Here is a 27,632-nt window from a genome sequence, read left to right on the forward strand (position 1 = left end):
GGGATGACCCACTTGAGACTACACCAAAAGAACAGAGAACTCACAGCCCTGGAAGGCAGCAACAGGCAGACAAAACCACTTAACAGTTAACTGTGAACTGGGACACACCTTCAATGTCAGTACAGCTCAAATTCCATTTTCCCCTCACCTTTCCCCAAACAACCAGACCTTTGAGTTAGCCTGTTTAGACAACGCTTGATCAAACAGATCCCTCCGGAGCACACATACACACACAAAATAAGTTAATGGTTATTTTATTGTAGAAGAAAAAATATCCTGAAATATTTGTTAAATAACAATACTTTTGGACAAAAATCATTCTTTAGGGTTTTCAAGCCTGGTCAAAGTGAGCTGTCCCTCATCCTTGTAATAAGCTTCATTAATATTGTCATAAACCACAGGAAAACCCAAAGATTTTCTAAATGGCTTCCAAATTTCTGCATAGATGCCCTTAATAATCCCAAAGGTAAACAATAAACAAATCGGCGGAGAAATCGGAAGGCTAGCTGAGAAGAAAAAAATGTTAACTGGTGACTCTAGAACAAAGGGTATGTAAGTGTTCACTACACCATTCTATCAACTTAATTTTTTAATTGCAGACAGACTGAAAAGTTGTCTTAGCAGGATCATGCTAGTCTCCACACTTGCCTAAGAAATACAGCCAATTATTTCTTTTCAAACCAGAAACAGAAAATCAGTTCTCCCCCAGGTGATACTCACTTTCAATTCTGTCTAAAAACGCTTCCAGAGCTTTCTGGAAAGTTTAAATTAAGGAGCTACAGTACACTGATATGGTTTTATAGTTCTTGGGAAGTGTTCAAGTCAAATTCTCATCGCAGGTCTGTGATGGTCACTGCTCTGTCCACAACGGTCACGTGGCTGCAGCTCTACAGCGGGGGGAAAAGGAAAGAGGGAAAGTCCTGAAAAATTCTAAGAAGTTATTTGGTTCAAACTGCTGATTTAACATGCTTTCTGGCTAGTGGTTCCCAGTCTGGAAGCCGGGCTGCTACTTAAATGGCACTTACGGTAAGAGGTCTGGAATCAGGGACTCTCTAATCCCTCCCTGTATGTCGCCTGAATCAATGTGGGCCCGTTTATCTTCATTTACTTTTCAAATGGATGTATATTCTAGAGTCATTCACAAAATACCCATTTATTTGAAAGGACTGCTGAATTCATTAGTTTTTTGGGGTCGGGGCTCACTATGTTAACCAGCTATTAGTATGCCCACTGTCACATGGGGAACACTTACTTTTGACATGCAAAGAGGCCTTTATAACAGAAAACCTGGGCACTTTTCTTGCAGCCTCTGTTTCGCCCTCCTGGTACCTAGACACTTATTACATTTTAAGGCAGACCGACCTATTTTCAAGAGATCTGTCAGAAAGTGCTTTCTCATGCTCAGCTGAAAACTGTCATTCCACAAGGTCTTAGTTTTAGTTCTGGGAGTCCTATGACATGTACTCAATACCTTTCTATACAACAATTCTTCTAATACTTAAAGCCGGTTTTCAGAGCCTCCCTGAGGTTTCGCTTCTAAACATCCCCAGTTCGGGGCGCCTGGATGGCTCAGTTGGTTAAGCGTCCGACTTTGGCTCAGGTCATGATCTCATGGCTCGTGGGCTCGAGCCCCGCATCGGGCCCTGTGCCGTCAGCTCAGAGCCTGGAGCCTGTTTCAGATTTTGTCTCCCTCTCTCTCTGACCCTCCTCTGCTCTCTCTCTCTCTCAAAAATAAATAAATGTTAAAAATAAATAAATAAACAAACATCCCCAGTTCCTTTTATGTGACAAAGTTCTGAGTCTCTTTTCTATACCGGTCACTTTTTAATGAAGCCAAAAGAAATAACCACACTCCATGGGCAGCATGGAGTGAGGCAGCCTATCACGCTAGGTTTGAGGGCAAGTTGAAACACACTGCTCTAACAGCAACTGAAACTGACAGCTGAGGAAAAAAAGCGTCCCAAAAAGGTCATAAAAACCCCTATTATTTAAGCCAAATTGCAAAATCAAATGTACTTTACCTATCTTAAATGACTTTTTTCCTTTGAATTCAAACCTCTTATTGAAATACAGGCTTAGCAACTGGTGTTGATGAAGGGGAAAAAAATTAACATTTAACAAGTCAGCTACTGCACCAGGTACTTTCTGCAAATTACTTCATTTAATCCTCTCAATAACTCTATCAGGTTGGTATTATCATCATTGTCAGCCCCCTTTACAGATGAGTGGGCTGAGGCCCAGGAAGATGAAGTCTGATCAAAGTCAGACAGTCCTTCAATGGCAGAGCTACACCTCAAATCCACTGCTATCCCACACTGCTTCCCATGTATATCCTTTTTAGGAAGATTCACAAATATAAGTGACAAGGCTGATCTTCGACATGGGTCAGAAAGGACAATGCACCTCATCAGCTCTGACTATCCTCCCTGCTTGAAGCACAGCCCTGATTTCTTCTACACAGATACATACGCAGAAGAGAGGTGGATCCTTGCTGTGTGGATGAAATCCTTTCTGGCGACAGGAGGAAATCTCCTCTAGTCCATGGTCAGTTAGTTTAAAGAATCCAGTTCTGCAATAAGAAAAAGCAGGGCCAAATCAAGCAAAGGTGTCTACTCAGTCCCAAACACACACACACATGCACGCACACACACAGAACTCATTTTGAGACAGCCTCAAAACTATGCTGGCGCACAGGTCTCTTCCCTGGTGAATGAATCAGAGTTCGGGAATGACTCACCACTGCCACCATACTAGTTTTGATGGGAGAATTTATAGTAAATAACAGGCTTTAGAATGAAAAAAAATTTAACTGAGATAATCTGTTTGATTTTAAATTCTCTAATCTGACATCAGCCTTCTGAAATTCCCATTGCTTCAAGTCAAACACTTCAAACTTCTTATGTCCTCTTCTTAGAAAAGCATCAAAATTATTGCTTTGATATCTTTTTAAACAAGCATAGTAGGAATATCAGGATATGGTGCCTAACAGGAAACCTTTTAGAACAGCCAGTTAATACCACAATCTATATACTTTACAAAGAACAAGATTGTCTGAATAGAGAGCTTTTCCTTAGATGCTTTTCCCCACTGTCTCCTTGCAATGCCGGAACCGCATCTATGTACTTACTCCTGGAACTTGGGGGAGCAAACAATGGCTATTGACTCTGGCAACATCATTTGGTAGGAACAATGAGTGTGTAGGTCAACACTGGAGAGGAAGGCGGTCTGCGTGGGATGAGTCTGAGAAGAGAAAAACACGTCAGAGACCCCTCTGAGTGAAACAGCCAAGCCTGGCCCATGAAGGAAACAGAGCCAAATGGTTCTCAATAGCTGGCCACAATCCCCTTCACAAGTACAAAGTCACTGGCAGCCACGAGGGGGTACGCCTAAAGTTCATTACTTTTGAACACTGTAAACAAGTATAGTGTGACACGAGTATTTGAGAGGAAACTCATAATTTCTAATTGACCATCAAGACTTCTTTGGCCCCTCACAAGCTCTTCCAGGGCAATGGAGGGTCATCCATTCTGGAACAGATGGTATACGCTGTCCAATATTGCACATGGTAGAAGTCAAGGACTTAACAAACCATGGTTGGATGAAGAATTCTTCCGGACAGAGGTGTTAAAAGGTCAAGCATGGGTGTGGAGCTCTAAGGGTAAAAATGACAAAAGCTGTCCTGTGGCCAAAATCATACCAGCCGAGGATAAGAGAGCAGAGGCAAGAGTGGTTACATCACACAGAGGACCCTATCTTGTTTGGGAAAAGGACCAAGATATTGGAATTTGAGGGTAATCAGTTAAAGCACCCTCAAAAGGTGCATTCAACGGCTCTCGTTTGTTTTCAATCATTTAATGTTTGAGCACATTCTTTGTGCACAAATGAATAACCACATCATGTCTCATGTTCACCTTAGAAGGGTGTGACTGTAGAGAACAAGAATGGAAAAAGACGACCCAGTATGACTCAAAAAGTCCACCCACCTTCACTGACAGAAAGCACAGCAAAGAAATAAGTATACTTGATCAGTATCTTCAAACCTGCCATGTACAAAATGAGACTCTTAAGGAGCCTGTCAAAACCACAGGCTCCTGTGCCCCACTCTGGAAAACAGCCATCCTNCTTCTGTGCAGCAGCATCCGGGAAGCACCGCGCCACGGAATGCTGTGACCAGCTCACTGTGGAAGAGGCCTGCAGGCCCGGGAACACGTTAGCTGAGTGCTGACCGCAACTCCACACGCAGGGAAGAACTTTGGTGACCACAAGGGAAAAACAGTTTCCACCTAACAATATGATCCTATAGACTGCGAGGGACAAATGGCCTGTGCCAACACCTTTCATCCCACAGTTAGAACAAAGAACTTCAACTGGGAACAAACAAGTCCGTGGAACAAGAGGATCCAGGCCTCTGATCTAAAGTAGAAAGACAATATAGGGACACATAGGAGCTCAATAAATAATTGTTAAACTAAATCAAAAAACCTTGTCTTGAGCCTCTGTTCCCCTCTATTGTGCTTTCTCTTTTTCCTTCCCTTAACAATTGGATTTCTTGAAAAAATAGTTGTGTCCATCATGCTGGAGACAGAGGAAGGCATTTTTATGAAGAGAAAACAATGAACCAAGGGACCCGAAATGAACGAAGACAGTGGATGCCGGGGGGCGCCTTGGTGCCTGGGTAGGAGCAGAGCAGCCACGGGACAGCAATATGAGCTAAGGCAGGGCTGAGGCCAGCTGAAGGAGACTCTCAAATACTGAACTGGAGGCTCACACGGTAGTTGATGATCAGTACATGACCATCTGAACTTTTTGGCTCCGGGAACCTGATTTTACAGCTGGCAAAGTACAGAAGGAAGAACTGATCTTCTGCATAATGCTCTTGCCAATGTTAAGATCTGAGCAAACCTTAGAGTTTGCTTTTTTGTTTGTTTTTAATCTCCAGTTAGGAATGGCACAGAAATTATCATAGGAGAAAAGAGCTGAAATACTACTATCAACTTCGGCTCTAAATTTGTTCCTAGCTGGACTCTCACTGATTTAGAAATCCTTTAATTCATTTGTGGCTGAATTCTACCTGCAGTCTAAACCATAATCATTCCAAACAATCCCCACTCTACTCCAGTTCCTAAAACCACCCCCTCCCTCCTGCCAGGCAGTGGATCTAGACTGCAACACTGTTGACTCAAATGAATTCCGTGAACCCCTCCTAATAGATCTCCAAAATCTCTGTATCTTTCTCTCTTCCTTCAATTCTGTCTCTGAGCGATGAGTGTTTTCTCCCCCATGTGAAGATGAGCTCCCTTTTTGCACTTTTGATTTAATACTTTCCTACCTCTACATTACCTAGTTTCTGTCCCTTTACATCTCTCCTGACTCCACTATGCTCCACTAAGCTCCATTGGCTCACTGGGCGTACAAACATATTCAGACAACTACACACAAGAATGTAGGTGAATCTTAAAAATGTTGAGCAAAAGGGGCACCTGGGTGGCTCAGCCAGTTAAGCATATGACTCTTGGTTTTGGCTCAGGTCATGAGCTCAGTTTCAGGAGCTCAAGCCCTGCCTGGGGCTCTGTGCTGACGGTACAGAGCCTGCGTAGGATTCTCTTTCTCTCTCTCTGCCCCTCTCCTACTCACACTGTCGCGGTCTCTCTCAAAATAAACTTTAAAAAAATATATTGAGCAAAAGAAGCGAGACATAGAAGAATACATATCATATAATTCTATTTATATAACATTCAAAAACAGGCAAAACTAAACTGTTGAGTTCAGGGATATACGTTTAGGTAACAAAACTGTAAAGAAAGCAAAGGATTTCTGGAAAAGTCAGGAGAGAGATTGTCTGTATCAGAGGGGAAGTGGACAGGGCAAGAACACAGAGGTGGGACCATGGCTCTCACAATGTTTTCTCTTGACCTGCGTCATACACATACCTAGATGTTTGTTTCATGATTCACTGAAATGTCCATTTACCCCTATGTACTTATATGTTATATTTCAAATACAAAGGTCTCAAAAAAACAAAATCAAAACAAAACACGTGTTCAAGCCTTTCAGACTAAACCATAAGTCAAGCAAATATCTCTCAATCTGGTTACTCCTTAAGCCACCATCCCATTTTCTTTCTTTCCCTATGAGCTAAATAAACTCTTCAAAAAATTAGTGTGTAGGGGTCCTGGCTGGCTTAGTCGGCAGAGCATGTGACTCGTGATCATTGGGGGTTCAAGCCCCAGGTTGGGTGTTACGGATTACATAAAAATAAAATCTTAAAGAAAATACAGTGCACATCTCACTATCACCACATCCTCGATCCCCATTACTCCTTAAACCCTCGCAGGGCTCTTCCTCCTCTGGCTCCATGCCCTCTGGCTCACACTGCCCTTGCCCTGCTCTCACATCTCTTTGCTTCATTACCAACTATTCCCTACACTCCCCTGGGTGGTCTGCCCCCAAGCTTGCCATCCATTATCCTCCAGTGCCAAGGCTTTGCAGGTCAGCTCTATGCAGAGGTCTCCCAGATCTCTTTCCAACCTTGACCCTACCCCCCATTGCCAGCCGCATTGCCAATTGCCTGATAACTACCTCCACAGACAAAATGTCTCACATACACTTTAAATTCCACATGCTCAGAAGTGAACACATAATCAGCCCTACTTCCCAAGTAAGTTACCCTCCTGGAGCCCCTCTTTCTGCTTATGAGATGATCACTGCCACCCCCGTGAGTCAGGCCTGCTCTCTAAGTCATCACTGGCTTTTACTCATCATCCTCTTACTCATTCCCCACATCCTCTGAAATTCTACATTCATCTCCTTCCCAAACGTAATGGCATCACCCTCAGTCTCATCATTAGATCTTATCAGCACACTAGCCTCTTCAATGATCTCCCTGCCTCCACCTACTTTAAAACTGCCTTTATGTTAGATACTCTAAAGAATAGCTTTGATCAAATCATTCATTGCTCTACTCAAAAATATTTAAAAGTTCTCCACTTACTAAAAAGCAGAACTATCCTCCCTATCCACCCAAGAGCCTACCCCCAAGAACCTTGCTCCAGTGGATCACGTTAAAGCTTACTTATCTACTATGGTTCCTGACATAAATCCCAAACTGGACCTCTCAACATCTCAGGAACACAGTCTGTTTATTCCAGCGCTGCCCTCTACGTCCGGAATTTTCCCTTAGCCTCTATCTTGTCAAAATCTTAGTAGATCCTGCCAGGTGCAGTCCTTCCCTCCTCTGCATTCGACTGTGCTGTTTGTACTTCTCGAGGCGCTTGGCACATCCTGCCTCCCTGGAAGAGTCATAACTTGTCTCTTTGTCTAATCTCCTTTATGAAACTAAAGTCATATCTTTCTCAACTCTGTATCCCCCAGCAGATGAGAAACAAGTTTCCTATCTCCCATATACTATTCTAGAAAATACATAATAGAAGGCAAATACTTATGTTGCGGAATGAAGAAAGGACAGAGGCACATGGGACTGCCTCCCAGGTCAGTATTTCCCACGTTCTAACATACAAGCATGTGTAATCTCCCCAAATTCAGAAATGAGCTGACTTGTTTGTATGTGAGCGTATCACACAACATAAAAAGTAGCTTGGTCTGTGGAGTGATGCACTGAAAAGAAACAGGAAGGAAAATGCAGAAACATTCTTTAGGAACAGTTACCTTATACCTAAATATCACCAGAAGGCTGCATATGATAAGTAGACACTTGAAAATCCACTATATTAAGGACCCTACTGGTTTATATAAAGGTGTATGCTGCTTTAACAAAGACCAAACTCAAGCATTTAAATTAACTAACTTCCTTGGCTCATTAAAATATTTTCAGGATATTTTCAGGAACCTCATTTGTATGAGTAGGCAGAGCCTCTACAGTCAATATTCACATATACTCTAGGCCAGCATCTTAACACCATTCACACTCATAGGGAACCTGAGACTTTAGGGGAATAAGTTCATTTTCATTAAAACATTTTTTAAAATGAAGAAAATGAAAAATCCCTAAGTAATTCCCTGAAATCAGTACTGGAGTGGAAGCAGTCAAGTACGCTAAGAAAGTCAAGTGTGCATCCGAAGGAAGGAAAAACGATCATCTAAATAATCTGGATACAGCTCACTTTGCTCCGAGGAAGAAACAAGCAATGTGTTTACAACACAGTGAGAGACTAGAGGACTGCCCCGCAGAGAGCTCGGAATTGCTTACATGAATCCAGCCCAGTGTAATGAGACCCTGCTGGTCCTGTATGAGGAAAAGCTCTTCTTCGTTCTCGGTGTTGCAATAATCAGACCCGGCACTTTGCTTGGGGATGAGAACGTGGGTAATAGTGAATTCGTTCCTCATCTGTCAAAGGAGAAAACAGCCCGTCACCACTCCCCGGCACTAGTGCAACCCCACGTGGTCACAGCACTGGCAAGTTAAACAGTGGTACAAGCCAAGGCCCTTCCCGCCCCAGCAAGAGTCCCCATGCTCCTTGAGTCCCTCACCTCGGCGGCTCCCAACCTTAGCTGCGCATGTGCACTGTGGAGGGCACTCTGCAAAGCCACAGAGTACCACAGCCCTGTGGGAATTTCCGGCCACAGCCACAAGTATCTACTTGTGATTCCCAAGAAGCTCCAGGATAGTACCATTTCTCTTCTTTTGCTCATGTCTAAGGTAGTTTCCCTCTTACTGTTTCTCTTAGTCCTTTTCATCCCCAAAGGTTCAGTTTAAAGCAGGTAGTCAAAAACTGACATATAGGTAACGCTGACTCTTCCCCTCAACTTTGGAATTAGCTATTTCTTACTACTAGTATTAGCCCTTTGATTCAAGGGGCTGAGTAAATGAATGAAACACAAGATCATCAAATCCAAAGTAATGCTGCATTATGCTATCCATGGTTCTTTCTGCAGAGGGATCGTTGCAAAGAGTAACTGACCCTGGATATCTTCTCTGACAGTCACGGGAGGCCAAGGGGGAAGAAACAGTCTCAGCTCAGGAAAACGTTTGTTGTTTACCAGTTTTCCACAGAGAATCCCACATGTCTCTACTCCCCGGGCAGTGTTGGCACTGGCTAACTGGAGGAACTGTGGGCAGAGCCTCCCGGGCACCACCACATGGCGCAGTCCGTCGATTGTAGGAGCTGTAATAGAGAAAGGGGGAAAGTCTAAGACCACAGGGAGAGATATCCCAAGCAGACCCCGGAGTCGGCAGAGCTGGGAGAGCAATGTCAAATCACTAGGGTTCCTTGGACTCTGGGCAGTGAGTGGGGACCTCATCCTAATGGCAGAAGGAAGAGAGTTGTGGCCAGAGTCCCCGCAAGTACATTACTTCAAGAAAACAGGCTTTAATCATTCGAGTTAAGACAAAGATAAACTACTACTTAAAACAAGCTCTTGGGGGCGCCTAGGTGGCTCAGTCAGTTAAGCATCTGACACTTGATCTCAGCGTGATGAGTTCTATCCCCACACTGGGCTCCACGCTGGGTGTGGAGCCTACTTAAAACAAAAACAAAAGAGAGAAAAGCAAACAAACAAGTTCCTGAGCTATCCAGGAATTCTCTGTCACAGTCTAACACAAGGGATAAAAAAAATAACCTCCTCATTTAACTGAGCTTTTAAGTCTTTTATCTCAGATAAGAATATTGGAGAGTACAGCTTATAAAGAAATACACCAGATATATCCTGCGTAACAGAAAATACTTTGGGTAACTAATTCTGAATGTATTCATCTAGAAGAACGTTAAAGCACCAAAACAAAACCACAAAAAACACATTCTGGTCCTCAAAAGAGGCATGAATGCACAGAGCAGCTTACAAGCTTGGTTCAGAATGCCAAGGATGGGCCCAGTCCCCAGACACCAGGGAGAAGCGATGGGAGAGAGCCCGCAGGCTCAAATTAGGGGCTGTTTGTCACAGTCACTTTTCACTAAAAAAAAAAATAAAAATGCAAAAGCATGTTCTGTTTCTGCACGTTCAACAGCAAGCTCTGAACTGCTGGAGAGGTAACAAGACCAGGGACCACACAGTCACATGATAGTCTGATGACAGTATCTGAGGATTCTGAACTAAGGCTTGGCACAGTCCTTTCCTTTCAATTTCATAATCACTTCCTGAGTGCATTGCAGTGCATACACTGTGCTTAATAACCCCCAGGAAACACAAATATGAATAAGACCCAAGCCCTAACCAGTGAAAAGTTAAAATCTAGTTATTGACAAATGACTACACTATTGGGTAAATGATCTCAACTGTATTACAGATAATAAGAGCCCTGAGAGTTTCAAGAACAGAATCAATTTGATTGAAGGGAAGGAGACCTGGCAAAACTTTTAAAAAAGCAGGGAAGGCAGAGAGAGAGAAAGGAGATTTTAGGTTCAGGGCAAGTGTTAACAACCCCCTTCGGACAAGCTAGTCCAGGGGATGCCCCAGGAACATGACAGTCCAATCTGACTGAAGCACAGAATATGTGTGAAGGAAGAGGCAGTGGTGGGAGATAAGCCTGCCAAGTGCCTGGGGAGAAACCTAAAGGCCAGGCTTCGGAGTCTGGAACCCCTTGCCTGCTCTTATGTTGTCCTGTGAAGTGGATCTTCTGCAAAGCTGACTTCCTTATGTAATACTTGAAATACCGTCCCCAAAAGAGCTATTCTAGTAATCAAGGTATATTCATCATTTTACCACAATTGTTAGTTTCTCAGATAGACGATCATTGGTGAGAGGAGGAAAGACTGCCAATAGTTGTTATGACTAGACTGAATTATCACCAACTATCTATGGTATTTACCTTGACTAAGCTCCATAAGGATTGGGAACACTTTCAGGGTAAACACAATTCAATAACCCTTTTTCATTTTTTAAACATCAGTTTTTGAATTGTAACTGGTACTGTAAAATTTCCCCTCCAGAGAACCATCAGTGGTCTCTGGTTCACTGAAGCTTTCGAGTCTGTATAATCCTTAAAAGTTGAGGGTCTGACTTTCAATGATATTATGAGCTCTTCAGAAAATCGACCTGGTGCCAGGTAAGTTATACGGCTTAAGCAAAGGCCACTTTCATACTATGGCCAGTGTGACAGGACACAATATGGCAATAGTGATCAAAGGCGCTTCTGTGACCAGAGCCTAATGAGTGGAATCACGGACAAAATCTTAGGGGAACCCCCCAGAATGACGCTCTGTTTGGCTGCCCCTGAGATGGGAGAAGACACGAGCAAGTGGACTCACTACTCTCTGAGTTGCTCAACGCTCCAGGTTTCAAGGACCTGTCCACCACGGGTGGCTTGGCAGGCCTTCCCGCTGTATTACAGTCCGCAGGCTGTGTGGACGTGGCCGGTACAGCGGGGAACACATCAGGGGAGGGTTTCTCCAAGTCAGGCACCAGTGGGCCCCCTAGGCCAGGGTCCACCTTCCCAAACTCCTGCACAATTTTCAGCCGCTCCTTTTCTAGCTCCTGGTTCCGGATCATCTCCTCAAAGGCATGGAACTGCTCCTGCTCCAGCTGCTGCTGCTTCTGCTGCGCCACCCTCTGCCGCTCCTTCTCCAGCTCCTGCTGGATGGCCACATTCCGGGCAAGCTCTTCCGCCTCCCTCTTCTACGAAGAAAGGAGTTAGGCGTAACACGTGACACTCGGGTGACTTCACACCTCAGGAGGACAAGGCTTTGCAGCAGGGATTTCCTAAAGTGTACCCCTGCTCGGGCCCGACTTCCCAACATGGAATGCGCACTTCCCTCAGCAGCTGGTGTCTTCCCAGAGCGGTCACCACTCATGTCTACCAGGCCACCGCAGTCATACTCTTCAAGGACAGTGAAGGTCCCGACCCCCTCAGCACCATTCCCTAACAGCTTTTTACTAAGAGATCTCCTTAACTGAAATCTTGATGCAACTTATTGTCCACGCCTCATAATCTGTATCAGACATGGTTTTATTCTCTAACTCTGCCGTGTATACATTCTGTATCCCAAGTAAGGGGGTCTTTACTGAGTTTTAACCCAAAAGGAAGCCTCTAAAATTTACCTGGTGATGAGCTCAGTACAAAGTGACATTTTAAACTAACAAATAACAATCCCCTTCATTAAGGTTTTTCACTCACCCAGTACCTTAGAAAGAGATGCCTCAGAGCTGTTTACCTCTCTGCTGATTTTCAACATCAGAGCCCAGAATAGGGCTCAGCAGAGCACTGCACGGTACCGTGGAATTGTCGGCAGTGTGAATTTCACGCCCGACAGACCACAGGCAGTGCCTTCGGAGTTTCTCTGTGCTCTAACTAACTCTTCCTCACAAGAATCATTTGAAAATAGCTTGAAAAACAGTCAATTATTATAAACAGTTATAACCAAAATGTGAATCAACACCCCAAAATTCGGTGATCTAAAAACCTATGTTTTAGTGAAAATTTTCACTGTTCTTAGGTTCTTACTCTAGATATAGCACATAAGCAACAGACTTTCTGTCCCTCAAATCACCTCTTGGACAAGCAGCCAAAGTCTGTTAGGGTCCTCACCCTAAACACCTGTGTTCTACCCTTTTGAGTTCCTGGTCTTTGCTGAAAAAAAGAAACTCTGACACTAAAGTCACAGGATCTGGGAAAATATCCTATCACAATCCTAGGGCACAGTGTAAGGAAGCAAAATAATTTCCTTTTTGTTAAATACTTACCTTTTCTTCATTGTATTCTGTATATTCTTTGGTATATCGTTTTAATAGCTCTGCCTTCAGCTCTTCTGCTTTGGGAAATGCAATCTCCTTTAACTTCTGAAACACAAAAAATCAAAAACTAAGAATTAGAATAATTCCCGGCTAATGAAGTAGAGAGGTCAAAAGACTTTGAGACAACTTGGCAATGGCAACAATGTTTCCAAAAACAATGTAAGATACCCCCTACTGTCCCATACCTGCTACTTCATAACTGATCTGGTGAAATGGCCTTATTTCCCGTTGCCGGATTTGATGCTCAGATGCGGACACCACTACTTTTACCTTGAAGTTAGTCTGTGCTGCTGTGAAGCTTTTAGATGAGCAACAGTGAGAGTGAAGACCCACCTTTACTGTGTCTTTCTTTTCAGGAATGACAGCCGATTTGTAATCCCGATGCTTTGGTAGTTTCTCAATAAAGAGCCTAAAGAACGGATCAGAAGTATTATCATGCAAAGAAAATGTCCAACAGACTCTGAAGCAAGGGGACTCCCTTGTCCTGCACCCACTGCAAGATGGGTTTCCAGACATGCAGGGGAGGGGTAACACACACCCAGTGTCCATGTGGGGAACATGTCTAACCTAACCCTATGTTTCCCTCCTCACCCAAATTAGGTATGCAGGAAGCACCAGACTCCCACAACTAAAAAGATGAGGGGAGAAAAGCAAACCTACTTTGTGCCCAAAAATATACCTCCAAAGAGATTCTTTTTACAGTGACAGGCTTCCAAAGGAAAGGGTCTCTGTCACAAATTCTTCAAATAACAGTTTGGCAGCCAAGGGCAGGAAACCCATGTTCTATGACTAGTCCTGTGACCTTAACCTTGGCTTCTTTCATTTCTTTGGGAGTCATCCTCTTTCAAAGCAGAATATTCCTTGCATCATACTAAGCATTAAGATGCTTAGACAGTACATGCATTATATGTATATAATAAGTGCATGTTACATTGTAATTTGCATTATGGTCCTGACAGAAAGTTCTCAGAGAAATCTAAGGGCTAGATTTTCTCTTTCTGTTTTGTCCCTGGCTGTAAAGCTCAGTGGGAAAAATAAACTGAATCAATTCACAGATCTCTAACATTCATGATGTCTATGTGGGGACAGTGAAAGCAAAAAGAAGTATTTGTTTGTCACAACTTGTCACAACCCAAAGTAGCAGGTTAAGAATTCCATTGCCAGCAGACGAGTTCCAGAGTCTGCTCTTCTAACCATTGTATCATACTGCCTCCACATGGCTCCTGGAACGTCCAGAACTGTTGAGGGGGTGAGGGGGTAGGTGGTGGTACTGACCAAAGACATCTTTTAATAGAATTAAGTTGTAATAAATACAAGCTAAGGCCCAAGATAAATCAATTGAGGGGAGCTTGCCCACAGCTGTAAAATACTGTACTATAGTTGGAACTGATTCTTTTCTCCTTTCTGCCCATGGGTAGGAATAAACGGAGAAGGAAACCTCAGTAAGGGGAAAGAAGATGACCCCCACCAAAGCAAACTCTTTTTACTTTTTTAATTTTCTTTTTTAAATTTTAATTTTAATTAAATTTTAAATTTCTTTTATTTATTTTTGAGAGCGGGGGAGGCACAGAGAGAGAGGGAGACGCAGAACCCGAAGCAGGCTCCACACTCTGAGTTGTCCACACGGAGCCTGACGTGAGGCTCAAACTCACAAACTGTGAGATCATGACAGGAGCCAATGTTGGACGCTTAACCAACTGAACCACCCAGGCGCCCCAAAGCAAACTCTTTTTAGAGGATTCCTCCTCCCTTGATTCTTTATTAGGCACATGAAATTTTCATTTTAATCCAATTTGACAAGACCGTTCAGGCATGGATAAATTCTAAAATCAAAATGATTCTAAAACTCTTCCCTTTGGGTTCAGTTTCCTTGAAGTCTGTATTTAAAATAAATACGGGGGCGCCTGGGTGGCTCAGTCGGTTAAGTGTCCGACTTCGGCTCAGGTCATGATCTCACGGTTCATGGGTTCGGGCCCTGCGTCAGGCTCTGTGCTGCCAGCCAGCTCAGAGCCTGGAGCCTGCTTCAGATTCTGAATCTCCCTGTCTCTCTGACCCTCCCCTGCTCACACTGTCATGCTCCCTCTCTCAGAAATAAATAAAACATTAAAAAAAATTTTTTTAAATAAAATAAACACAGATTCGTTTGTTCACCCATAGAGTCTTGAAAGAGATGTTACGATAAGTAAGGGTAATTCTTGTGTTCAAGAGACCTATAATTTAGTGAGTCTCTGTTGGCCCTAAAAGACCAAGGTACCTGTTCATAACGTTAGCAGGCTGCAGGTGCTTTGTATGGAAGCCCGAATCAGCCAATAAAGTACCGTGTCATATAAACACCACACTTTATATTCACTTGTGCTATCAACCTGAAGACTGTGAAGTCCCTGAGGCCAGAGATTCCTGGGTCTCATGCTTCTCTGCATGTCTCTCTAAAGCTGGGACAGTGCCTGGATGAAGAGGCACTCAATAAATATCTGAGGAATAAAATGGTCTTAAAACCTTCAGATGAGCTGAGTAAAAAAACCCCAAAGTATAAAAAACTGCATATAGCATGCTACCTTATAAGTATAAAAGGAGGAAAACTCTGTATGTGTACATACACATACATTTACTTCCAAGTACAAAGTAAGGAAACAAAGGAAAGTAGAGGTCAGGGGAAAGAGAGTAGATGGGACAAGAGCGGGAGTAAAACCTCTCACCATATACCTTTTCCTACCACTTTGATTTTGAACCATGCAGCGGAATCTAGTTTATAAGTAAAGATGAGGGGCACCTCGTCAAAGATGGGTGGTTCAATCAGTTAGGCGTCCAATTTCAGCCCAGGTCATGATCTCTTGGTTTGTGATTTTGAGCCACACGTTGAGCTCTGTGCTGACAGCTCAGAGCCTGGAGCCTGTTTCAGATTCTGTGTCTCCCTCTCTGTCCCTCTCCTGCTCATACTCTGTCTATCTCTCTCAAAAATAGACATTAAAAAAAACTTTTAATAAAAAAATGTTTTATAAGTAAAGATGAAACTTCTCAACCTGTACATGAATACCTTTCTCTTGTTTCCACAACTGTAGTCAATTTTCTGAATGGGGAACACATGGGCAGAAGGGTCTCTTGAAAACAGAACTGGCAACATTGCCCAATGCCTGAACAAGAGGCAACAGCGCTCAGCGGTTAGGAAGCAGGCTCCGGAGCCACCCTGCCCGGGCTCAAATCCTGGCTCGGCCATTACAAGCTGTGTGAAGTCCAGCAAGTTACTCAGTCTCACTATCCTTATGGAGACAAACTAGTACTACCTGATAGGGTTGCTGTGACACTTAAAGAGGTTAAAAAAAAGTGCTGAGCACAGTGCCTAGCACATTGGCAACATCCGCTGTGATTGCTCTGTATGCTATATGATTGTTTTTACTAATAACTAAACAAAAAGTGTGAGCAAGAACAGATGAAGATGCTAACACCAAGGCTAGAAGCGTTCTAGGTGTAGAATACCTGTGGCCCAGAGGTATACTGTTCTCTGGGTTAGATCTGGTTGCAGCCTAGAGAGGGAAACATACCAAAGCAAAGATGTGTTGGCAAAAACGCAAGCAAAGCAAACTATTAGGATGATGGGGATAAAGAGACTCGCAGAAAAGGACACACAAAAGGTAAGTCTATGAAATGGTATTCAACTTTACTTATAATGAAAGAAATTCAAATTAAGATGAGGTACCATTTCCATCTATCAGATTGGCAAAGGCTTAAAGGTTGATTGTAACCAGTGTACACAAGGGTGTTTGGAAATGGGTGTCCTTTACACTCTTAACAGGGCTGTAACTTGACAATACACCGTATCATCACAAGACTGTAATTTTCTTGAGAGTGGGGAGGGGAGACAACTATTCAAATTTTAAGTTTTGTTTATCCTTTAAACTCACAATTCCACCTCCAGGAATTTATCCTACACAACAGTACAAAGATATATGTATAAGACTATTCAATATAGCATTGGTCATAACAGTAGAGAAAACGGAAAACTTAAATGTCCATCAATAGGCGAATATTTATAAATTATGTTGCATCCAAATGTGAAAAACAACATAAGCATTCTCTCATTCATTCAACAGATATTTACTGAGTATCTGCTATGGGGTCAGGCATTATTGTAAAGGCTGGGGATCTGGCAGTGAACAATAGTCATAAATCCCTCCCACCGGAGGGTGTGCATTACAGCGAGGGGTACAGACAATAAAACAAAACAGTATACAGATAATCAGTGCTAGGAGAAAGTCATTAATAGGGGAAGGGAATAGGAAGTGACAGGGGAGGGAGTAAGATTTTAGATAGGGCAGCTAAGGAAGGCCTCGCCAAGAAGATGGCATTTAATTAAGGACTGGAAGAGAGAGGAAGCCATGAAGAGATCCGGGACAAGACTGTTGCAGGCAGAAGAAACAGCCCTGAGGAGAAAGAGAGGGATCAATATGTTCTAGTATGGAAGGACATGACTGGTAAGAAAGCAAGTTGTAGAACAGGATATATTGTATGGTCTCATTCACACTTTAAGCAAAAAAGGATAAACATGTGAGCCCATGTGCCTGCACAGACATATACAATTTCCTGGACACATCCGAAAGGACAGTGGTCACCTCTGGTGGACGTGACTCTTCTTTTTGCTCTAGCATTTCCCTCGCTGGATGGTTTCAGGAAAAAAAATTAATTTAAAAAGCCAAGCAGAAAGTCTATAATGTGGATGGCTGAAGGACTCTCCTCTTGTTTCTTCCTATCTTAGAAATTACTGAGCAAAGTGAGCACGATCACAGGTGAGAACTCTCTTCAGTCTATAAACCCCAACTCCCGTGGAAAACACTGTCAATGCAGGGGACAGACCATTTTCAGAAAGCAGGTCTGTGTGATAGGAGGGAGGCTCCCACAGCAGACGAGAAGTGCCTAAGTCCTCTGTAACTCCCTTCCATGTAGCCTAGTCAATGACCATAAAAAGCTGTGAAAGAATTCACTGCCTGGATTATTGTCTGTGCTCATCATGAAAATATGTACTGATTTAATACGCTGAAGATCCTGCTGTGCTGGGGTCTGCAAAAGGCAAAGCCTGCCTACTCTGGGGGGGAAATGTGCTTCAGATCACTAAGATGCCTGAACTGCCCCGGGGAAAAGAACAAACATGCTTTTTAAAACCTGGAATTGAAGTATCCACAAAAGGTCTAGAACAATGACTTGCAATAGTGGGGGAGGCAGAGGAGGTGAGGTACATGCCTGCTCCCTTCCCTCCTCTCTCCTCAGTTGTAATAACTGCCAAAGTGAGCCCCTGTTACTGACAAGAATATACCAAGTAAAATGCGGTGGAAAAACAGACTGAGAATATTAAACCAGAACTTCTTTGCAACTCCTACGGCTTGTCAGTTCACAGAATCAGAATGAGGGTCTTGACGATACCTGCAAGAAAAATGAAAGTAGCTACCTGTTTCACTTCAGGTCAAGCCAATCCAACAAAGTCCCAAATTTAACTCCAAATCTAGCAAATTAAGTCAATGAGCTGCTACACGCCACCACCTTCTCACTGAGCTCTCCTCCAGGCCCTACTTCACCATATTAAATGGTCCTGTAAGTGGGCACCATATACAGGGACACATTCCCCATATTGATCTCGCTGTTAACATGGACATTCATGTCACTCAGAGTAACCCCAAGTCACAGAACAAAATCAGTTTAAGTATCTGTGTGCTCTTAATCCTACCCCCTCTTGCATATCCAAACGTCCACTGCTACAGTTAACCTCTCTCTCCTGGTGCTGTACCATCAGCCTCTTCTTCTCCACAGGTTCCTTTCCATCAGCAAAAAAATACGCTCTAGAATCTCCCATCTTAAAAAATACACCACACATTCATATACTCTTTGTCTCCCTTCAATTACTTCCTAATTTTTCCACTTCACTTCCTATCCAAACTCCTCCGAAGAGTTATCTATGCCTGGGCTTGGCAAAGTACAGCTAATAGGTCAAATCTGGTTTGCCATCTGTGTCTGTAAATGAAGTTTCGTTGGAACACAGCCACGCCCATTCGTGCATGTATTATCTAGTGGTTGTTTTCACACTACAAGGCAGAGGTTGTAACACAGATCAAAGGGCCTGCAAAGCCAGAAACGTGTACTATCTGGCCCTATATGAAAACATTGCCCACCTCTGGACTGTACTCAGAATCTCTACTTTCTCATTGTCCACTGACCTTTCAGCCCACTCCAATCTAGTATCTTCTTAGTCTTTCTGGTGAAATTGTTTACTAAGATCACCAATGACATCATGACACCAAACCCCAAACCTCACACACCCCATCTGACCCACTCTGACGCAGCCTGTCCACTCTCCTGCAAGCACGCCATTCTCTCCTGGATTTCCTCCTGCCTCTCAAACCTCCCACTGGTGGTTCACCTTCCCTCCCCAACCAACCTCAGACCTTTTCTATTATACGGTCTTTTTTTTCCTTTTTATTATTATTTTACAAAGTTTTTTTTTAATGTTTTTATATTTGAGATAGAGAGAGAAAGAACATGAGCCAGGAGGGGCAGAGAGAAAGTAACTCATAGAATCTCAAGCAGGCTCCAGGCTCTGAGCTGTCGGCACAGAGCCTGACACGGGGCTCGAACCCACAAGCCATGAAATTATGACTTGAGCTGAAGTCAGATACTCAACCGACTGAGCCACCCAGGCGCCCCTATTCTACAGTCTTATTATCAAGCTTTCTTGATCTCTGAATGTGTCAGGAATCCTTCTGTCATCTGATGAAGCCCATGGTCTCCTCAGAATAATTTTTTAAAGACATAATACAAAATAGAAAGGATTACAAAAGAAGCCAATTCTGGGGCACCTGGGTGGCTCAGTCGGTTAAGCGTCCGACTTTGGCTCAGGTCATGATTTCATGGTTTGGGGCTTCGAGCCCTGCATCGGGCTCTGTGCTGACAGCTAGCTCAGAGCCTGGAGCCTGCTTCAGATTCTGTATCTCCCTCTCTCTCTCACCCTCCCCTGCTCACATTGTCTCTCTCTCTCTCTCTCTCTCTAAGAAATAAATTAAAAAAAAAATTTTTTTTTAAAAAGAAGCCAATTCTACTGAAATAGCAAAGTACAAAACTGTAACATGTGCCTCTTTATTAATATATTATTAATACATTAAAAAAGGATCTAATTGTGGCCTTAATAACAGTATAATTCAGAAGTAGTGGCAAGTGTAAATGCTATTTCGAGATATCAGCATCAATCGTCACGTGATATAAAAATAGCGATTTCTATTGGTGACATTACAAATATTATTAATATTATTGTGCAAAATTGAAGGAAATGCTGACTTTCAATTAGAGGTTAGTAAAAACAAGAAAACTTGGATCAAGAAGATGTGGTTTATCTATACGATGGAATACTACATGGCAATGAGAAAGAATGAAATCTGACCATGCGTAGCAACATGGATGGACCTTGAGGGTGTTATGCTGAGCGAAATAAGTCAGGCAGAGAAGGACAAATATCATGTTTGCACATATAGGAGGATTAGGAAGAACTTAAGGGAGGACCAAGGGGGAGAAGAAGGGGGGAAATGATGGGGGAGAGGGAGAGAGGCAAACCATGAAAGTCTCCTGAATACTGAGAACAGAGGACTGATGGGGGGCGGGGGGAATGGGCATGGAGGAGGGCACTTGTTGGGATGAGCACTGGGTGTTATATGGAAACCAAGTTGACAATAAACTATTTGTAAAAAATTTAAAAAAAAAAAACAAAAAACAAGAAAACTTTTTCCCAACCAAATTCATGGAGCCTAAATTCTATCAATCAATCCCCGTGGGGTTCCTATATGCCAGAAGATCTCAGCAGTTCTCATGGCTCCAGAGCTGTCTATATGCAGGGGACTCCTGGGTTTGACTCCAACCCAGACATCTCCTCAGGTCAGATGGGTACATCCAACTTCCTACTGAATATCTCATAGGCAGCTTAAACTTAACAGCTTCACGTCAAAGAAGCCAGGCCTGAATTCCTGAATATCCTTCCTCTTCAACTCCTTTTCTACATGATTCTCCCCATCTCAGTAAATGGGCCACCACATCCTAAGTTGCTCAGGGCAGAAACCCAAGATCAACCTTGACACCATCATCCCTCCCAAACTATCAGTAAGTCCCATGGACTCTACCCCCAGAACACAAATCCACCTGCTTCTTCCCAAGCTGCCACACTCCACCAAGCCATCAGCCTCTCTCTTGAATAGCCATAAGAGTTTCCTAACTAATCTTCCTGCCTTCTCTTAACACACCCTTCACCATTTGCACATGGCAGCCCAAATTTATATTTTTCAGAAGATAAGATTAGGTCATAACCTCACTTAAAACTTCGCAATGGCTTTCTAATGCTGTCAAGATAAAATGCAAACTCCTTACTGTGGCCTGCACGATTCTGCCCCACCTGCTTTCCAGCCTCACCTTGTTCCCCCCCTCACCTGCTGCTCTCCAAACACGATGATCTTTTTCAATCCTCAGAACACACTAAGGTAATTCCTACCCAAGAGCTTATGAATACAGTTACAACTGTCTTAAACACTCTGATCTTTGCTCCTGGAATGACCAACTCTATAGCATTCTTCAACTTGCAGTTTAAATCTTACCTTCTCAGACTGACCTTACTCTATTTGACACCCTTGGTTATACTCTGTCACAGCACTGTCTTTGTTGCTTTCATAGCATTTGCCTTACTTTGTGACTAGACGTTTACTTGCTTACCTGTCTACCGTCTTCTCCTATAATTAGAAAGGAACACCAGAAAGGGCAAGGGCCATGTTACTTCCTGTGTCCAAGACCTACAGCAGTGCCAAGCAGGTAGCAGGCGTATGCAATATGTATTTGTTGAATGAATATGGTCCTTGCCCTCAGAGACAACAGGATACAGAAGGTCCTTCAGAAAATACTTGGTAGAGTGATTCTGTGATTCTACTTAACTTCCTCAATTATGATTCTTTGAAGAATTGTGCCCTAGGGCCTCATTCTGGGAGAACTCTCTACAAGATTGCTGGAAACACACAAGAATATTATTTCCACTAGGAGCAAAAGACAGGGACAGTAGTCAAAGAAACGTCTCAGGAAAATAAATTTTGTGCCCACTGTGCCAAGGAATGAAAAACTCACAATAGCAAAGAGAGGCAAAAATGTAATTATAACTCTATGAAACTTTATCAACACTGAGGTCAGATCCAGGGCCTGATGGCATGGATGGACTGCATGATCTCTGAGGAGACAGGCACTACTTCTAAACTTAAAAAAAGGACAACAGCAGTCCCTTTTCTACTAACGGGGCACTAAAACCACAGCATGAATCCCAGAAAGTCTGCTTCTGTGCTACTTTTCTTTAGAGTACTGGTTCTCACCCAGGGCAATTTTGCCCCTTAGAGACTATCCAATAATATCTGGAGATGTTTTTAGTGGTCACAATTGAGCGAGGGGGAAGGGGTGCTACAGGCATCTAGTGGATAGAGACCAAGGATGCTATTAAACACTCTACAATGCACAGGGCAGTACCCACAACAAAGAACTATTCTGCCCCAGATGTACATAATATCAAGACTGACAAATCCTGCCACAGAGTAGTATGTGATCAAAAACTTAATGTGATACAATTGAATTGAATTGATCATTTCTGGGAGGACATTTAAGAAACTAATAATAGTGACTCTCTCTGAGGAGGGACACTGAGAGTCTGGGGAAGAGACGTGATCGGGAGACCATTTTTAAATATATATATCCTTCTGTGCCTTCTGAATTCTGTACCATATGTACAATGTTACCTTTTCAAAAAATACCTAAAAATAACCAAAAATGGTCAGTGTGGCTCAAAACTATGATCTCAACTCTAGCTTCAACTCACAGACGATTACCAAAAAGAAAACAAACAAAAACAGGGCCTATATTGTAGACTGGGTCCTGAATTAAGAGTTAGGAAATCTGGGGCGCCTGGGTGGCTAAGTCAGTTGGTGTCTGACTTCGGCTCAGGTCATGATCTCATGGTTTGTGAGTCTGAGTCCCACATCAGGCTGTGTGCTGACAGCTCAGAGTCTGGAGCCAGCTTCAGATTCGGCATCTCCCTCGCTCTCTACCTCTCCCCCACTTGCACTCTCTCTCTCTCTCTCTCTCTCAAAAATAAATAAACATTAAAAAAAAATTTTTAAAGAGTTAGGAAATCTGAGATTTGTCACTCTAAAGTGCAGAACAAAGCAGATCACCAAGCCCAGAGCATGTTTCTCCACGTGTAAAATGGAAGGACGATGTGTCCTATTCAATGTACACACAACTTTGAAGATCAGATGAAATAATGCAGGTGAAATACCCTAGGAACTATGAAGAGCCATACACACACATTATAATTATTGTTTTTTTAAAGGCCCTGGTATTATGAGAGAACAAGACCAGAGATTATAAACAAGAATTATTCCCTTCCTAAATTATACATCATTTCATCATCACTGGGGCTTTAGAAGTTGTTCCCTCTTAATTGTACTGACATCTATGTATGCTGCCTACCCTAAGAAGCTAAGTAATTCAAGGGAAAGGTCTTATGATGAGTCACACGAACTGTAGGCGGTCAATACTTATTTGATGATTTGTGTGACTGTAATATAAAGGTTAAGAAGAAAAACCTTTTTTCCTGAATCACTCAATTTGTGACAAAATAAATCGAGGTGAGGAAGTATGGCTCTGCTACACCTCAGCAACAATGCTATGATTAGCTGCCTCAACAGAGGACAGGAAAAACACTCATCAATACAAAACATGTGTAGTGTAACCATCATCTCCCTTGCCTAACAGCTGGGCCATGTGGGCACAGGCCAGAAAAGCTAGGTCTATTACTCATGAAATCACTGAGTCATGAAAATAACACTTTCAGTACTCATGACTCTGAATGTCAAGGACAGTCAGTATGTAGGAGCTGCCTGCAAAAAATGATTAATGCTAATGATGTTGTAAAGTTCTCTAGTTTTAGCAATTCTGGGCAGAATAAATGAGCACATGAGCAGAATGAGTGAGGCATCAGTCACCGGAAAAGAAAAAGGAACCTGGAGGTGTCTTACGTGATATACTTGTTATAGAGGATGAAGGCACGTTCAATGTTGCCTTCCTCAGAGTAAATGGATGCCATTCGGATAATCTCGACTCCAGAGCGGAAGTACCGTCGGGGTGGAATGTCTTCACTTATCTCCACTGCGCTACCCATCTGGGAGAGGGCCCTCACCCGGTCTTCGGGCGGAAGGCTCACGTCTCCATGGTCAGACATCAGGACCAAGAAGTTCTGAGACAGAAAAAACAGGTGGCATCAGCACCATGGTCCCCATCACAGCCTAGCACACAGTAATTGGTTATCCCACAAACCTCTCTCTACCTTATGAAGAAATTAAGGGAAAAATACCATACACTGTGGTCTGTATGAAAGAAAGTCTCCTTCCCACAGGAAAGTTAAGACCCTCAAGGAAGCCCACATCACAGTGACAGAAGTACTGGCAGACTCAAAAGCCTACAATCCCTGTGCCATAATTAGGTGGTACAGGGAGTAAACTATAATGGGCATTTGGTTCTACTCTTCATGTTAATCATTCTATCATTAGGTGGCCCTGCCATAAAAGCAGGGGTGGTACCTTGCATTTGTTGCATTATTTCTTCTACCAGCTACCCATTTCCATCTACTCCAGTACTTGACACAGTATACTCAATGAACTTTCATGAGGATTTTTAACTGATTTCCAGTTTGATCATTTTTATTTAACGAGAGTCACTGACATTTTTCAGTGGTGTGCTTTTTCACATCTGAACACAAGGTGAGGGGAACTGGTCTGGGAACAAAGGCTCACAATCCTAGTTCTGCTCACTAAGCCACTATTCCAGTCAATCCACAACATCACTCATCATGTCAGGGTAAGGAATTTAGATCTGAAAAAAACAATTTACTCAAATCTATCTTCAAAGACCAAGCATTCTTCAAACAACAAAAGGGCACAAAGGTAACTTTGAACGCAAAAAAATAAGCCAATAAAAACCCTTCCTGTGTTTCCCTTCCTGTGTTTCAAACTGCAGTAATTCTACATTCTAGATACTGCTGCTGTTAGAATCAGATTCCACCTTCCAATCAGATATTACTCGACATCATCTTCAAAAAGAATCTGGATATTTGTTACACATTGAATACCAGCACACCCTAGCCAGCATGATCTGGTACGTACAGACTGTATATACTGAATTCAAGACCCTAAGCCCACTGGCCCCATTTTGTCTTCAATCTTAAACGTACTCCTTCCCAACAGAGATCTTTTTGCCTTTAGCCAGGATTCTGATCTGCCCAGAAATCTGCACATTTGTTTCATTTGTCTGGCCACTGTTTTTCTGTTTCCCATTCCAGACCCTCCCCAAGAGACTTCTCTTGGCCATCCTATCTCTAGGTCACAGTTCCCCAAGCTCCTATCTAAACACCCTCACGAGGGGAGAGGACCAGGGATGCACAGGCATTCCATCTCCCCAAAGCCGTTGCAGAGGCTCAGAAAGCCGCTAGCAAATCTAAAACTTTCCCGGGTTTCCTAATTAGTAAACTCCGTGCAGAGCCCATTAGAGCTAACTAAAGCCAGGGATGCTTGTTGCGCCTCAGTAGCTCTGAGGAGAGGCTCTTTAGGAGAATGGAACCCCCTCCCGAGGCCACCAAGGGGTGCCCGGTACTCCAAGGCTGAGCAACCCTCCAAAGAGGAGATGCGGCATCCGCCAACAAGGGGGGAAGGTGGCATAAAGGACTGAGGAGGAAAGACGAGGAGGAGGTCAAGGAAGTAGCAGGAATACGCAGAGGGGGTGTATTCAGTGGAGAGGGCTGACACTTGCTTGAGGCCCCCTTGAAGGCCCAAGCTGCCAACCCAGGGCAAAATTATCCAAGGTTTTCGGGTCTTTCAAGCGCGGCAGGCGGGGATGCACTGGGCCTGGCTGGGACAGAAGCTATCGGTGGCCTCGCGCGCGGCGGGCCGGGCAGGGGGTGCGGGGGAAGGAGAAGGCTGCAGGCCCCACACTCACGGCGGCCGCTCCCCTTCAGAATCCGACCGAGCTCAGCGGCCCAACCCCACCCCATTCCCAGGACCCTTCCCCACCTGTCCCCGCGGACGCCACACGAAGCTTCCGGAAACGTCACATCCGGCACCCGCCCGCCCGCTCCCGCTGATATACTCATGATACGCTTAAGAACTTCGTACCCGGGAGGGGCGAGCTGGTGGGCGGGGCTAAACTCGCCACCTGCGAAAATACGACCAATGAGGAGAGGGCTCCACGACGGCCATCTTGGTAAAGGAAAAACAACAAGGAATAAGGGAGGCAAGTAATTAAAGGAACCAATGACCAAGCTCACTTGTGTTTTTAGAATTAATATGATTTGGGATCGAGTTTCCTGCCAGATAGCCCCTATACCACACTCACTCAAATCCACAAATCAACATTCAAGGAGAGATTACTGATGCAAGTACCTGGCTAAACTGATCAGGGTTTCTAAATCCATGAAAAAAAAACTCCTTAAAATATTAGCTTGCTGTGTCACTGCCTACACAAAATTGATAGACTGAGGTATTAGGCTTCTAATTGCTTCAATCACTTTCTATTGCCTGAAAAATAACTTAAGATTAACTTTTAAAAAAAAAAAACCGGTTGATTCGTTTTTGAGGTGGGGAGGGGCAGAGAGAGAGGGAGACACAGAATCAGAAGGAGGCTCCAGGCTCTGAGCTGTCAGCACAGAGCCCCACGCAGGGCTCGAACCCACGAATGGTGATATCATGACCCCAAGGGAAGTTGGACGCTTCACCAACTTAACCACTTAACCTTAGCCACCCAGGCACCACAAGACTAACTTTTTAATGTTAGAACACCAACACAATTTATTGAAATCGAGTGTTTAATTTCCAAGGGCCACTGTGCAAAGCAGTGGAGCCACAGTGATCTGTATGACACAGTTCCTGCCCCTACAGCCAGGACAGGCAGTTACTTACATGAAATAGTTATTTACACCAGACAATGGCATATTGTATATAGATACAGATCTATATCTATATAGATCTATATAGATCTGTATATAGATGTGTGTATGTATGAATATATGCACAGCCTCTTTCACAAGAGGTTCTTCAGGCCTGCTACTCATTTTCTCTCAGGAGATTTATTATTATTATTCTATTAAATTTTGTTGGTAACAGTCTCAGGAGATTTTTTATGTTGCCACTAAAACGTTATACTTTCTGGGGATACTTTACCCACCAAATTTGGGGACCCCATCTGTAAGTCCATTAATGTGATGACATGACCTATCCTTCAAGGTCTAGGTTAAAGCCCCTGTACAGGTGTCAGCCCTTTTACCAGGTCAGTGTCCAGACCTCTAATTTCTCTGGCTTTCTGTTGTGTATCTGTCTCTGGGATTTTCCCAAAGTGATTCTATGTGGTCATTGGCTTTCCAGTCTTATGGCTGAAAGCACTTACCGGATTCTTTCTCCCCTAAAGCATAAATAGGCATGTCAGTGCAAGGATCCACTATCAATTATCCTGGGTCCTCTGAAGATAACTCTGGGAAGACAGATGTAAAGGACACTCTGTTCTGTCTTCAAAACTCTCTTTCTCTACTGACTCTTTCCTTTCAGAATGTAAACATAGTGGGCAGAGCCTAAAGAAACTGAGACACTGGCGGTGCTGGTCATAGGGAAAGCATACAGTGCAGTCCTGGCAAGAGCCAACAAAGGATAAAATCCAACACATTCAATCTCTCAGTAAATATTTGTTGAGTATTTACTATGTGCCAGCTTCTGTTCTGCTTGTTAGGGATACAGCAGTGAACAAATCCAGTAGGTGGATATTGTTATTGTGCAAGTAGAGGCAGAAGCAGAGCTGGTAGGGTGGGGGAAAGGGGCAGCTGCTCTCATTAAACACAGTTTCTAAATAATAGTTTT

At 43.4% G+C, this 27,632-nt stretch overlaps 1 protein-coding gene across 2 annotated transcripts; it reads right to left on the reverse strand.

The window, feature by feature from the left end:
• Positions 1 to 238: 238 nt before the first annotated feature.
• STAMBP (STAM binding protein) lies at positions 239 to 25,874 on the reverse strand. 2 transcript variants are annotated; one of them, XM_077766274.1, is made up of 10 exons: positions 25,800 to 25,874; positions 23,754 to 23,971; positions 13,018 to 13,093; positions 12,634 to 12,729; positions 11,202 to 11,568; positions 8,998 to 9,122; positions 8,207 to 8,344; positions 3,128 to 3,240; positions 2,470 to 2,569; positions 239 to 887 (listed from the first exon to the last, which is right to left on the reverse strand). In XM_077766274.1, exons 2-10 carry the CDS (start codon positions 23,954 to 23,956, stop codon positions 831 to 833), a joined length of 1,275 nt encoding a protein of 424 aa, XP_077622400.1. In that variant the 5' UTR covers positions 23,957 to 23,971; positions 25,800 to 25,874; the 3' UTR covers positions 239 to 830. The 2 variants fall into 2 exon arrangements, with proteins under 2 accessions (XP_077622400.1, XP_077622401.1); XM_077766275.1 differs by lacking the exon at positions 25,800 to 25,874 and adding an exon at positions 25,726 to 25,795.
• Between the last annotated feature and the right edge of the window lie 1,758 nt (positions 25,875 to 27,632).

The sequence above is a fragment of the Crocuta crocuta genome, unplaced genomic scaffold (assembly GCF_008692635.1).
Source record: "Crocuta crocuta isolate KB4526 unplaced genomic scaffold, BGI_CrCroc_1.0 scaffold113, whole genome shotgun sequence".
Taxonomy (NCBI): domain Eukaryota; kingdom Metazoa; phylum Chordata; class Mammalia; order Carnivora; family Hyaenidae; genus Crocuta; species Crocuta crocuta.

Excerpts from the sequence above, each read along its gene's own strand:
- STAMBP (XM_077766274.1), bottom strand. The coding sequence starts at position 23,956 with ATGTCTGACCATGGAGACGTGAGCCTTCCGCCCGAAGACCGGGTGAGG. Across the intron at positions 13,094-23,753 it reads CTCTATAACAAGTATATCAC|GCTCTTTATTGAGAAACTAC; the intron begins GTAAGACACCTC and ends TCCGTTCTTTAG. Across the intron at positions 8,345-8,997 it reads GGATTCTCTGTGGAAAACTG|ATGAGGAACGAATTCACTAT; the intron begins GTAAACAACAAA and ends CTCCTTTGACAG.